Genomic DNA, 13,663 nt, shown 5'->3' with positions numbered 1-13,663 from the left:
CTCCTCCTCCTCCTTCTTCTTCTTCTTCTTCTTCTTCTTCTTCTTCTTCTTCTTCTTCTTCTCCTCTGTATATCCCTGGCTGTCCTGGAACTCCGACTGTAGACTAGGTTTGCCTTGAACTCAGACATCTGTCTGCCTCTGCCTGCTGAGCGCCACCACTGCCAGGCCTAAATCAGAATCTTAACCAAACCCACAATTCCTTTTAATGAGAGCTAACAAAAAGTGTCAGGCACCTCTTCCTCTCTTTCCTTTGGGATTTCATTCAAAACAACCGTGAAGGACTGAGGTCTCCAGAGAAACTATTGCTTTCACCCTTGAATTTAAGTGTGCACTGATTCTCAGGGAATTGCAAAGTGACTCCATTTATGTCATTTGTGTGGAAGCCGACCTTCACATTGGGCCTTGACTCTAAAAGAAGGGGAGGGAGCAAATGTGCAACAGGTGGGTGAAACTGATCCCACAAAATACTTTATTTTTCCAGCAGTTTAATTTCACAAACCACGAGAAAGCTGTTGATTATAACCAATTTACATAGAGATTTAGACAAAATATGCCAACATAGATTCACCGGATTCAAAAAAAGAAAAATGTAACCTCAAGTAGTAAACAGTCTCATCTCTCCTGGGAGTAAAGCAGCAAGATAAAAATGCCCCGAGATTATTTTAACTTCAATGTTTTAATATACATTTTATTCCTCAGGTCAAATCCTCTCACTGTAACAACACACTACCTCATAAAAAAAGTAACAGCTTTGTGCATAGAGGGGACATATCTGACCCCGAGTTTTATAAGGAGTGATTGTGATTTAGGGTTTGGAATGTTGGAAATTGTTTTCTAGAAGAGAAAAAAAAAAAAACAAAAAACCAGAGAAGTTAGTTGCCTTGACAACATAGGATGGCCAAGGCGATGCAGGACCTCTGGTATGTCAAGATGGCAAATGATATACCAGATAGGTTAAGAGAAAACTAATTCCACAGCAAGACAGTGTTACCTGACCTATGAAGTATTAGTTCTCAGTTTTTATTGTGAGCCTTGTTAGTAGAGATAGAGGTTTTCAGCAGACAAGGCAAGGAGGGGAATGGAAAGGAACTGGGTGTTACCCCCATCTGTCCCTTCTCCACATCACTGCACATGCACAAGGAACCCAGAGCCTTTGGCACGTTTTCTGAATGTTGGTTATATGGAGAAAAATACCTCTTGCCTGACTCTGTTGATATTCCCAGAGGTCTCCCTTTCAAAACTTCTCCCCAAGGAATATCACTTGTGCCTACTACATATTCGTAAATAATGAGCATAAATAAGGATTACTGCACTAAGGCTGGATATTAATCACATAGGAGAAAAGCTTGTTAACATCCAGTCCAATTACTCTGCCTGGGCCAAGGAGAGCTTTATCTGTGAAGTATCAAGCATTAGATGAAAAGTGTTATTGTAAAGCCATGTTACTGAAATAGCTTGCTTCCTTCACTCAGCAAGAGCCTCTTTGTGACACTCTTAAAAGTCTATAGCTCTGACTCTCTGCTTCTAAAAAAAAAAAAAGCATCATGAAGCAATTTCGAATCAGAGCTTGGATTTTCCTTTCATAAAAAAATATTTCTTTTAAAAGTTATGTTCGAGCTATGCCCCTCTTTGCCTTCAAGTGCTATATAGATTTTGTTTCTAACATAACTTTATGCTGTGATTCATCTGATATTAGCAGACATGGTCCCGAGTGAAGGAAGTGTCCTGCCTGACTGGGCTGTCTTTTTGCTTTCTTAGTTCTTGGCTTTGAGGCTGTGGAAATGAGTTGGGACTAGAGGGACACATATTAGGAGCCAAAGAACGGAATCTGTAGTGACCAAGTTGAAAAGCACTTGGGCAAGCTTCTGGAAGTTCACTCAACGTCCATCTATAGACAGCAACAGCTCTGGTGTGCAGGCCAAGGCAATATTCCCGATGTGCCAATGACCATGAAGGCTAAAAACAGAGCCAAGCACAGCGCACATGTTCTTTCTTCTGTGTCATGGGTAGGGTGTCCGATCAAGGAGTCCACAGTTTCTTCTCAAGGCTAATGTCACTCATTGGCATGCTCCTCTATTGTTGTTACTGAATCACCCCAGCTTAGGACCACACAAAGGGAGCCAATGGATCAAAAAGGACATCGTGTGGTGGAAGTCTCTTGAGAAGTGATGAACTCATCAGAGTCAGTGACTCTGGGCCAAGTAGAAAAGTAGGCATATTAGTCGGCACACATGTCATAGGCAACCTCTGGCTCACTTGTGGTGATGAAATTTAGTGCTAATTCAAGATAAGAATTGGAGCTTGATCAGAAGATGTGTTGGCTGTGACAGCCACTTAGTGCAGCCCTTATACTCTTTAATGACACATTGACCACAGAATGTCATAGTTCAACATATCTCCTTATCAAACTCCAGTTCTGTACTGACTATTCATCATGTATTCATTATCATGAAACAAAGCTGATTTATTGCCTGCCTGTTAATGGAAATTGTTCAGGAGATTCAGCTGTTTTCCACAAATGTGGAATTTTTTTTCTCAGCCATCTTCTGAAGGGCTGTTTTTCTGCATCTTCCTGGCCCAAGTTCACCATACTCAATCAACAAATTTCTTATCTTTTTTTTTTTTCATTAAACGGATTCTTGTGACACAGAGACAGTTATGATACTGAAATCTTCCTCACCCTTCCTATAAATCTCTCTCCAGTTAAAATTTACTACTGGAATTATACAAACCCTCCTATAGGTACTAGAATTATCTCTTATACCATTACCATCTTTATTTTGAGATATTAAAACCAACTTACTCTAATTTTTTTGATTTTGAGGTTATAATATTACAAATTACCCACCTCCTCTTCCTTCCTCCAAACCTTCCCATATACCCCCTTGCTCTTTTAAAGTGCACACCCTCTTTTTCTTTGTTATTACATGCATATATGTGTATGTATACACATATATATTCCTAAGTATGGTCTGCTCAGTCTGTGCAATGTTACTTGTGTACACGTTTCCAGGGTTATTTAATGTTAGAGAACCAGTTGATGTGCTCTTCCCGAGGAACACTATTTCTCCTGTTGTCACCGTTCCTTAGTTGCCAATCATTCTTTGTAGAGGGTTGACAAATATTGGGATTTTCCTTTTCCATTTTGGCATGTTATTATTACCATTCTCGTTCAGCTTATGTTTAGGCAGTCATGTTCCTGAGAAAATATGGGTATAGATCATGACATTTGTCCTTATACCCAAAGAGAAATTTAGTCTTCACCTCCCAGCAAAGAAACTTTTCCTTGCAACAGATGGTGACCACGATAGAAAACCACAACCAACCAAATCACAGACCGTGGAGGCCAACCAACTCACTTAAAAACTTCTTCCCCCAGTTCCCATCATGGCAGAATGCAAATTCACTGAAGTCAGAGACTTTGTGTCTCATTCACTCCTGAAATCTTAGGGGCAGCAAATGGCACACAGAAGACTCCAAGTGAATGCTTGATGCTTGATAAAACTGAACTATGTGATCTTAACTGGGCATTCCAAGGACACGTTACTGTGTTCTTTTAGACAACGACGGCAGCCGGTGGCATCTTATATAGGAGTACAGCCCAATCAATACATGGTCTTCAGTCTTTCAAGTCATTTGTCACATGAAGAAGACCCAAATTCAAAACTTAACTGCAAAATTACTTATAAAAATGTAATTGTTCAGCTACAACTTCTTATTGAAATAATCCTATACTTATACAAACTCCAGTCCTCTTCTGTCTTCTCTCTCTCTCTCTCTCTCTCTCTCTCTCTCTCTCTCTCTCTCTCTCTCTCTCTCTCTCTCTTCTTTTTTTCTTCCACAATTAGCCTGCCAAGACCTTATACCTTCTCAGGATATCTTCTCAATGCCAACTAGAAAACGGCTTCCAGCACATCCAGCCTCATTACTGTGAGTCAGGGGCCCTTTGCAAGTGCTTCTGGGTTACACAACAGCTGTCAAGAATCACTTGAGTTGGCTCTGCCTTGGCCTTTAACCACCAGCATACAACTTAGCAGAAAAGGAATGAATTCTGAACACAGAGCTGATTTTCTGTAGCAGATTGTTCCTGCTGACTGGCCTCAGACACAGTCTCTCTTCTCTGTACTTTTCCCTTTCATTTTAAATTTCTTCCCTCCTTCCCCTCCTCCTTTCCTATCTTCAGTTCTTCTAGTCCCATTTTCTAAAAATCTTTCTTTTTTAAATGATGGGAGGGTTCTTGCTTTTATCATCATGATTTATCCTGCAGAGCCTTGTAGAAACACTAAAGATTAACTACAACCAAACAAAAGGCAAAATTGTGGAGCCCAGTCTCAATGAATATATCTACAAAATGCTCCCATGCTCAAGGTTTAGTGCACATCATAGAAGAGGGGGTGAGGAGACTAAAACAAGAGGACTGGAGATGCTATGACATTGTGTTTCCAGGCAAAATCATTCTTACCAACATGAACACAAACGGAGCCAAACACAGATGACACCAGTGAACATGTTCAACTGGATGGGAAAAGTCCATGGGGCCGCAGATCTAGGCAAAGAACTACGGAGAAATGAGTAAAGCTGAGAGCAGGAGACATGGCCCTCCTTAGGGAAAAGCATACTGATTGGTATGGGCCATTTCCAGGGCCAAATTGGCATCCCTGAAAATGTACATGTAAGTAACATTATATGCATTCAACTACATTTAGGAATATGTATGTACACACACACACACACACACACACACACACACACACACAGAGTAATGATTAATGAGAAAAGATCCTACACATTTGAAGGAGAGTGGAGAGGGATATATGGGAGGGTGTAGAAGGGGGAAAAAAGAAGGAAGAATTGTTATGATGAAAACACAGTTTCAAAATGACAAACAGAAGTATTAAGCTACTGTGCAGGCTGATGGTTTATATACCAGAGTTCCTCCTTGCTCAGCACTTTGTCTATACATTTGATGTGCTATGAGCACAGTTCCATGTGTATCCATTCTTTCTTTTCTTCTGAATACGTAGGGCAAATTCCTTTCTTTTCTTTATAGGTAAGTGAATTCTTCACTTTTCATGGCTTAACTTGTAACTTGGAAGAAACTTTAAAGAAAGGCTTATCTTATTCCCTCCGTTCACACATAGAAAAGCTGAGGTGCAGTAGCTCCCATGGCTTCAGTAGTAGAAGCAGAATAAGCAGCTTGTATTCTGAATCCTGGACTCAGCCATTTACTTTTTTTTCCCCCTGTGACTTTATTGTGAACTGAATGTAGGTTTTAGTTTCACACATGCTAGGCAAGTCTTCTGTCTCTGAGGTTATGTGCCTAACCCATGGTTTACTTTTTTATTTGAGAAAGTGACTTATTATGTTGTCGAAACAGGTCTTGAACATTTGATATTCTGACTTCAGCCATTTGAGTACTTGGTGTTGCAGATCCTTGTTATGGCTTGAACTAGTTCTCTTCTTAATTAGTGCTATTCCTTCATTTAAAAATAGTTATCATTTCCTGGGTGTGATGGAAGAAAGTCCCTGCTTAAAGGAAGTCTACATAAGAAAAGCACTTTGTACTACAGGTAATTATGTTAGGTGTTTCATGTTTCCATGCATAGGAACCTCCAGTAGGGAACAACAGTAACATCTCTCTGCAGGGCCCTCATTTCTCCACTAGTAAGAAGGAGGAAGGGTCCTAGGAGTGTATTGTTGATCATCTCTCTATCTTCTGTCTTTGTATTTCCACACCTTTTAAAATCTACTATTCTAACAATATTATAAAAAAATTAATAAGTCTACTATTTATTATATATCTTTTACAAGGGCAGGGTATGCTCAGTCTGTGGCTGCTTCTTCAACTAACAGGGTAAATACTTCTGTGTAAGCTTGGAAAGATTAAGTTATAAGTAGAATATCTGCATGGAAGTGTAGAGAAAAGGAACTAGTAGATGCTACTCTTTACAGAAAAATAGCAAACAGTGACAAGACTGGCTTGTGAGAAAATCATTTCCTCTTGAAATGATAAGTGTAGTCCCTTGTTTTAATGTTACTGCACTAGCATATTGATATGTGTATAATGGAGTTGGAACTCATCAGTGAAGGTAATCATTTGAAAGTGTTGTTCCTGGGCTGGCTGTGGAGGTTCATAACAATACTTCTAATATCATAACGATAAGTTTGAGGTTAGCCTAGGCCACATAGCAAGACCCCATCTCAAAGAATTGAGGGCTGGAATTTTTAGCTTCATGGTAGGTTACCTTACCTAGATGGATCCAGGTTTGACCTATCAAATTGCAAAAATAAATAAATAGATAGATAGATAGGTAAATAAATAAATAAATAAATAAATAAATAGGTTTTCTTGGGTCTAAAAAGAAAAAATTGATTAGATTTAAAATATTTGCTTTAAAAACACACTGATATCCAGTGACTTACATATTAAAGAATCAGTCAAAATTTTGATGTTGAGACATGGTATTAGAATAATATATTAAGGAAAATATCCCTACAGTTCTGAGAAAATCTTTAATTAGAGTAGTGGTTCTCAACTTTTGTGTCATGACTTCTTTAGAAGATGGAATAACTCTTTCACAGGGGTCACAAAAGACCACTGTAAAGCACAGATGTTTTCATTACAATTCATAAAAGTAGCAAAATTACAGTTCTGCAGTAGCAGCAGAAACAATTTTATAACCACAATATGAGGACCTCTATTAAAGGGGGGGGGCACAACACTAGGAAGGTTGAGAACCATTGAATTAGGGGAAAATTTAAAAATAAAAGCAATTTAAAACTCAATAAAAAAATAACTGTGCACAAGTTAATGTAATTTTGTTTGGCACTCTACATACTGCGGCTTCCACCGGCGTGTTGGTATGGTGGCTCTTCAGCGAGTTGCAGAACACAACTATGATTAGTGCGTTAGGGAACATGACACTTTCCATGCGCATGCCCATACACACTCTAACTTGATTCCCCTATGTCTCTGTGTCATCAATGGGATACCGAGTCCCTCACTGAAACCAAGGTCTATGCTTCAAAATAAAATCCAGAACATACAATGTATAAGAGAATCTCTGTTTTCAAGCCCTTGATCTTTGCTGAAATAATAGATGATCTTAACGGTAAATGTAATAGATTTAAATGACTATTTCTGTATCTAGAAAATAACAGAAGGTAACAGCTTTCCTAGAAAGTGAGCAGTGACCTTCAGATATTAGTTTTCAAGGAAAAAAAACAGACTTAAATCAATACACAGATACATTCAGTAATAAAGAAGAATTGAATAACTGTTTGATAATTATTTAATTAGTGGCTACTTATTCAAAAATAGTTTGTGAAAATCTCTATAAAATCCTTCTAATAGCCTCAATTCTCTTCCCTTAGTGTCTTGGGTGTCCAATTGTTAAGAGACACCATCTATGTTATGAATAGCAAAGGAGAATAAGACAGCCATGTTGTTACCTGGTTATAGTTGTTCTTCTATATTCAGTTAACTAAGATGGTTTTACAAGATGATGCTGTGACAGCCAGCTTGCTTTAAACTCTATATACTAATTTTCTCTGCCATACATTGTAGTGTCCTGTCCTTTCCCCTCCTTCTCTATCTGCTCGGATGGCCAGGGGTTTGTTTTGTCTTGCTTATTACTAAACCTTCCTGGTGTATGGTAGATTCTTAGTATATAGCAGGCTGAGAGAATTTATAAGCTGAGCATCACTGGGATCCTGTTGGAATGATTATGCATGCAGTCATGGTTTACTGGTAGGTAGTGTGAGTTCATATCTTCCTAGAAGGAGGACTACATGCATATTGAAATTACATAAATAAAAAGGATTTACTGACCAGAAAACAATATTTCTATTATTAAACCAAACTGTTCTACAAATACTGATTCTACACACCAGATCTTAGCCAAAAGGCCGAGAAGCACAATACTGATTCTAGGTAACTAGTGTTTCTTAACAGTGATACAGTGATAAAAACCCATGTGACTAGCCCCAGGCATCTAAGAGAATAAGCAACAAGACACCTGTGCTTTCCATCTCATGCTCATTTGACAGAAGGCATGTAGATAGTGTCGTGGACTCACACTGAAATATTATTTTAACTGAAATATCAATTGTAGTTATTGGGTTACCTGTGTGTTTAGGCAGTAGAACTAAAGAAAAACACTCTGTTTAATGGGAGAGTTAATGCCTCCACCAAGTTGAAATATTAAAAAATAGTTTGTGCTTAGTATGTTGTTCATTATGTCCTGCCTAAGACAGTCAGCTGCTGGGCCCATTTTCTAGGAATGGCACAGTGGGAAAGCAATGAGAGTAGTGTTTGACATTGTCACCAGTAGACAGTGAACGCTTCGTTGTGAAAAACATATCTGACATTGGGACAGTGTGAACTGGAACACAGTGTTCTGAACCCAGTATATTTCCTCTCAGGTTAGTATAATGCTGTCTGTAGCTAAGTGCAAGTAAACAGAACATTTATGCATTGTGAATTATGATCACTGCACAAAGAACAGAGAAAGTTCTGTCTGTGCTTTGTACTAGGACAGAAACAGATGTTCATGGCCTGGAGCCTTGTCTGTTTATGAAGAAATGGAATAGCAAATCTCACAATCTGAGCTTAATTGACAAGAAAACAGCTCAGGGGCAACACAGCTTCATCTGACGAGGGCTTTCTTATCCTGCGATTTCAAGAGCTTTGAGAACTTAGAAGAATGGGAGAAGGAACTCCATGAACTCTAGAATGAGCTACAAATGTCCATGTACACAAAAACTCTTGCTGTTAAAGAGAAAAATGCAAAAGACCACCAGAACTGAAGACAGCCTTTGGTAAACCCAGTAGCAAAAACTCTTGCTGTTAAAGAGAAAAATGCAAAAGACCACCAGAACTGAAGACAGCCTTTGGTAAACCCAGTAGCATAGCTCCCTGGCTCTGTTACTGTTTAAATCAGAAAAGAGCTATGTGCAGTGCTGGCTAAGGTTATCTGAAGAATAGAGAAATGATGTTAATTGCTGACAGCAAGGAGGAAGGAACACAAAGCAAACTGATTAGCTTGGAAAACACCTTTAAAAAGACTGGAGAAAACACAGTGAAGATAACATAAATCTTTTGAATTACTGAATTCAATATTTGGCTGAAAAGTAATTACTCTGTATATAATTATGCATCTGAGTTTCTGGGAAAAGAATACTAGGTAAAGAGTTTTGTCCAGATTTAACAAGAAAGATTCTAGAAGAATTTGTTTTAGAAAGATTTCTTTTGAAACATTTCAATCAGAGCTTAAGAAAAAACTAGAGATATTTCTTTGCTCAGTTTTGTTATGGCACTCAGGGTCACATTAACCATCCTATAAACTGTGCCTCCAAACTAAGAAAAGCACATGTAATAATCCTTAAAGAGAACCAAAGAGCCAGGTGACTACCATGAACCCTACAGTGGGTACAGGATCTTTGGAGTGTGTGGTATTAAGCTTGAAAATTTGTCTCTTTTTCTCCCAATGTAAAATGGGCTCCAAGTATTTATTTAAAACAAGCTTAATCAGTTAAAGGAGACAAAAATAATTAAATACATGAACTTGAACATTTTATATACTATATTTATCATGTGGTTTATATGAACAAATATTTCAGGGCAGGACATAAATTGTCAGTAGTACTTGATGTCTTTGTGAAACCACGTTACATCAGCACCTGACTTCTTATTCAGGTAGATTCTGACTGGGCATCCCAGACTTGAGCTTCAGAATGCAAGTTTAGTTTATGCTTCCTAATCAACAGTGCGTATGTTTTCAAATTTCTCTAATTCCTCACTGTGATTTTTTTTTATTTGTGATTTTTTTGATGTTCCTGAGATTTGAGAGTATTGCTCCTGACTGAAGGAAACTCAGCAAGTTAAGGGAACCTTTTATTGATTGTCATAAAAGTAGCTGAGCTACCTACTTAAAGGTGATAGAGATCGCCTTTCCCTGGAATGAACCCTTTATTTTATTTTGACTTCAAAGGTTTTCTTTGGCAAACCTTAGGCTAACTTGAAGATTTCGCAAACTGTAGGTTTTGATATAGTAAGGACAATCAATGGTACTGATATCTGCAGTGATGATTAATCCCCAAGCTCCATCTGCCTATGAAGACTGACCCTTTTTTTCAAGATGTCATTTCATCTAACCACACTTTCCCACCTCTGATGATGGTATATATCCAGAATCATTAGCTAAATTAATTGCTCCATGCACTTGGTATTTAGAATGTTGTAAAGTGTAATGGAATTCCTTAGTTGAGAGCAATTAATGGGATATACTCCAAATATATTTTTTACCAGAGGTTTTAACTGGTAATATTCTTTATGAACATTGAAAGACCACCGAAAGAATCCTGTTGATGAATTTCAGAACAAACCATCTACAACAGGTTAAAGTGCTTCCATATGTTGTTTTTAATCACCTCACAATCTAAAATGATGTTGTAGACGCTGCCTCCTATACACGTCTTACAAAGAAGGAGAATAAGAATTTAAAGTGTTTTCCATAGGTTTTCATCGTCCTGGAAGGATGGTAAGACATACTGATTCCTCATGTCTACAAATCCTGCCTTACATTGGGATTGGATATTCATATCCTCCTTCCAGCCCACAGCTATACAAATAGAGGTGGTGTCTGTAGGGACCTCAAGATCCGAGCGTGTGTGTAGGAGGGTAACAAATGCAAAAACTGGAAAGCAAATTGCAGTAGTGTCACTCCACTCCCTTCTTAGCCCCACTTTTGTTGTCCATAAGAATACAGTTCCAGTCAATCCAGGTACCGTGGTATCCAAACCAAATCTACCGTGTGAAATTGTACGAGAAATAATCACATAGTTTAATGTTGATAACGAATTTTCTAGTTTCATGGCTTAAATGAAACACATGTGTGGGCTGCTGTAGAGTCACATCTATGTTAGATGTAAACACTTCCTGTATATATAATGCTATCACATATGTAGGATGTATCCTTTGTCTATACTTATGGTAAAAAGAAATGTGGTTTTTTGTAAAGAAATTATGCTAGTACATTAATAAATAGATAGGTTCCTCTTGAGTTTCAGCAACACATTCTCTGTGATGTATATAAGGAGTCTTATTTTCTTCTTCTGGTTACAAAAAGATTAGTTGTAAGTAGTTGATGAAACAGTAAGAAAGGATCGAAATTATATGTATAAAGTTACTCTAGTTATGATAGAATAGGTTTTCAGTTCTTCCCCAGTATCATGTTTTATATGTTACACACTCCCAAGTGTGTGTGTGTGTGTGTGTGTGTGTATACTGGAAGGTTTAATATAAAAGAGACAACTTGGACATGTTATTTTTCTAGGTCCTTGCTTTCAAATTCAAATATTATGTTTGACTAAGTTGAAATGAAAATTTTGTGCAGGTAGAGAATAGAAAGGGGGCAAGGAAGGCTGCAGATGCCATGAAACAACTTGTAATTAATTCCCTGAGGGACAAGAAGAGAAATTCAAAGAGTCAAAGCACATCATTTCACTCTTCCAGTACAGTGCGTGCTTAGCATATAAAGCAGAGAGCGTAGTGCCAATCATGCTCTACCTCAGCAATGTTTGTGCTGGAACTCAGAGCACCAAAAAGTCACCTTTTGGCATTCAGGTTATCCCAAAGATAGATAGATAGATAGATAGATAGATAGATAGATAGATAGATAGACAGACAGACAGACAGACAGACAGACAGACAGATAGAAAGATAGATAGATAGATAGATAGATAGATAGATAGATAGATAGATAGATAGATAGATAGATAAATACATACATAAAATCAATGTATTTCTCTAAAGGTAATTTGTACATAGTTCTGAAATCTATAAATCATTTAAAGATCAATAAAACCCATGTATCACAAAAGTAGGGCATGTTACTCTCTGTCCTCATACTTTACAGAACGATTAAAGACATACAATGGCTATATAGCTGGCCTCCCATTAGGCGCCTTGTGGAATAGACCTGTTTATGTTTATCTCTTCTCATTCTGGAGCTCATCATGTTTATTTCCACACATTGCTCTTTCTATCTGCTTTAGCTCTGCATTTCATTTCAATGAAAAAGCAGCTCTGGGCTTATTCATTATTTAAATTGCAGTACTCACACTCCCGTTGGATATTGAGTTATCTGTATACATAGATGTGTTTTTTTATAGATGTAAGGCTGCAGTTAGGGTGCAAAAAGATGAATAAGTTAAAATGTTAAACCCGAGAGATGAAGAATGAATTATCTGTGGCATTGCCCTTGCAGATGTCCTTAACAAGTGGTCTGTTGGTGACTCTGAGATGTTAACTTTATATTTGACGCAAGTCTTATAATCATGTTTTAGAGAAGGATTAACACAGATGAAGAATTTGAAGATACATTTTATATTTCATTCACAACTTGATGAACAATATAGAAAATAGTGGGTTTTATTTATAACCCCTTCTACTGATATATGAAACATCTGACCAAACATTAAAAGAAGTTAAATATAACCTAGGTTACATCTTATAGAATAGATTGTTCTCTTATCTGCAATAGTCAACTTTCAAAAAATTAGGTGAGTTCATGCTGTTTAGTAGATCCTATCATCTAGCTGTGGAACTGACCTCAAAAGAAGACCCTTTCATGGTACTCAGCAGTTTAATGATTTTGAATTATAAATGTATTTTTCATATATACACAATATGTGTTTCTCTATGTATCTTTGTACATGTGCACCTTTAGAAAATCTTGGGAGGATGGCATATAAACCAGAACTCACACAATGTGAATCAGAACAAATTGATTTACCTGCAAAGACATGGCTGTATTTAGCTACTGAGTCCTTTACAAGATTAGCATCCTCCATGAACATCAGTGTTTTTTTGGCAGAGTCTTATCAAAGAACGATATGAAGTTTGAAAGTAAGCCTGCTTTGCAAGTTCCCTCCTCCCACCCCTAGTCTGTCCCTACCTTCCGAAGGGGCTTGAGCTTGGTCTCCATTATGAAGTCATACTTGCAGAGCTCACAGCATCGTGTGTCTGAGCTCTTGATCCATTGGTGGAGACAGGACTGGTGGACAAAGCGCAAGGTTCCTGTGCAGCGACAGGGTGTAATGAGTGGACTCTCTTCATCTCCTTCGCAGTGACAGATCCTGGGGAAGGATGCAGCAGAAAACATGAGTTCTCCTAGAGGATATGACACACCACTGAAGGTCTGCCTTTGCATCAGGATGTATTAGAAATTTTCACTTACAGTCTAGAATTCATGGTCTTTTCACTTCAACCCCTAATGGTAGGCCCAAACTTCTGATCAATATCCACTTACTTTCATATAATAGTTGTTCTTAGACTCAAGTCATATGATAAGGCATTAGATATATGTACACCAGAAACACATTTGTTTCTTTCTGACAGTGAAGTGAATTTAAAGAGCAAATCTATTGAGTTTAGTCTGTTTAAAAGGTTACTGCCTATGGTGTTTTATATATAAAGGTCATGACTTAGAAGTATCTGAAAGAAGATATATGGTGGTACACACTTTAATCCCAGCACTATGGAGGCAGAGGCAGAGAGGCAGAGAGGCAGAGGCAGAGGCAGAGGCAGAGGCAGAGGCAGAGAGGCAGAGAGGCAGAGAGGCAGAGAGGCAGAGAGGCAGAGAGGCAGAGAGGCAGAGAG

At 38.0% G+C, this 13,663-nt stretch overlaps 1 protein-coding gene across 4 annotated transcripts in view; it reads right to left on the bottom strand.

The window, feature by feature from the left end:
- March1 (membrane associated ring-CH-type finger 1) overlaps positions 1 to 13,663 on the bottom strand; it is a 799,133-nt gene that overhangs the window by 45,113 nt on the left and 740,357 nt on the right. For all 4 annotated transcript variants that reach the window (XM_029532226.1, XM_029532228.1, XM_029532227.1 and 1 more), the window contains one exon: positions 12,960 to 13,140. In XM_029532226.1, coding sequence (XP_029388086.1) covers positions 12,960 to 13,140 — 181 coding nt within the window. The remainder of the gene's footprint in view (positions 1 to 12,959; positions 13,141 to 13,663) is intronic.

Source organism: Mus pahari, chromosome 19, assembly GCF_900095145.1.
Source record: "Mus pahari chromosome 19, PAHARI_EIJ_v1.1, whole genome shotgun sequence".
Classification (NCBI taxonomy): domain Eukaryota; kingdom Metazoa; phylum Chordata; class Mammalia; order Rodentia; family Muridae; genus Mus; species Mus pahari.
Note: the sequence above shows the minus strand (reverse complement) of the source record. Positions and strands in the feature narration are given on the sequence as shown.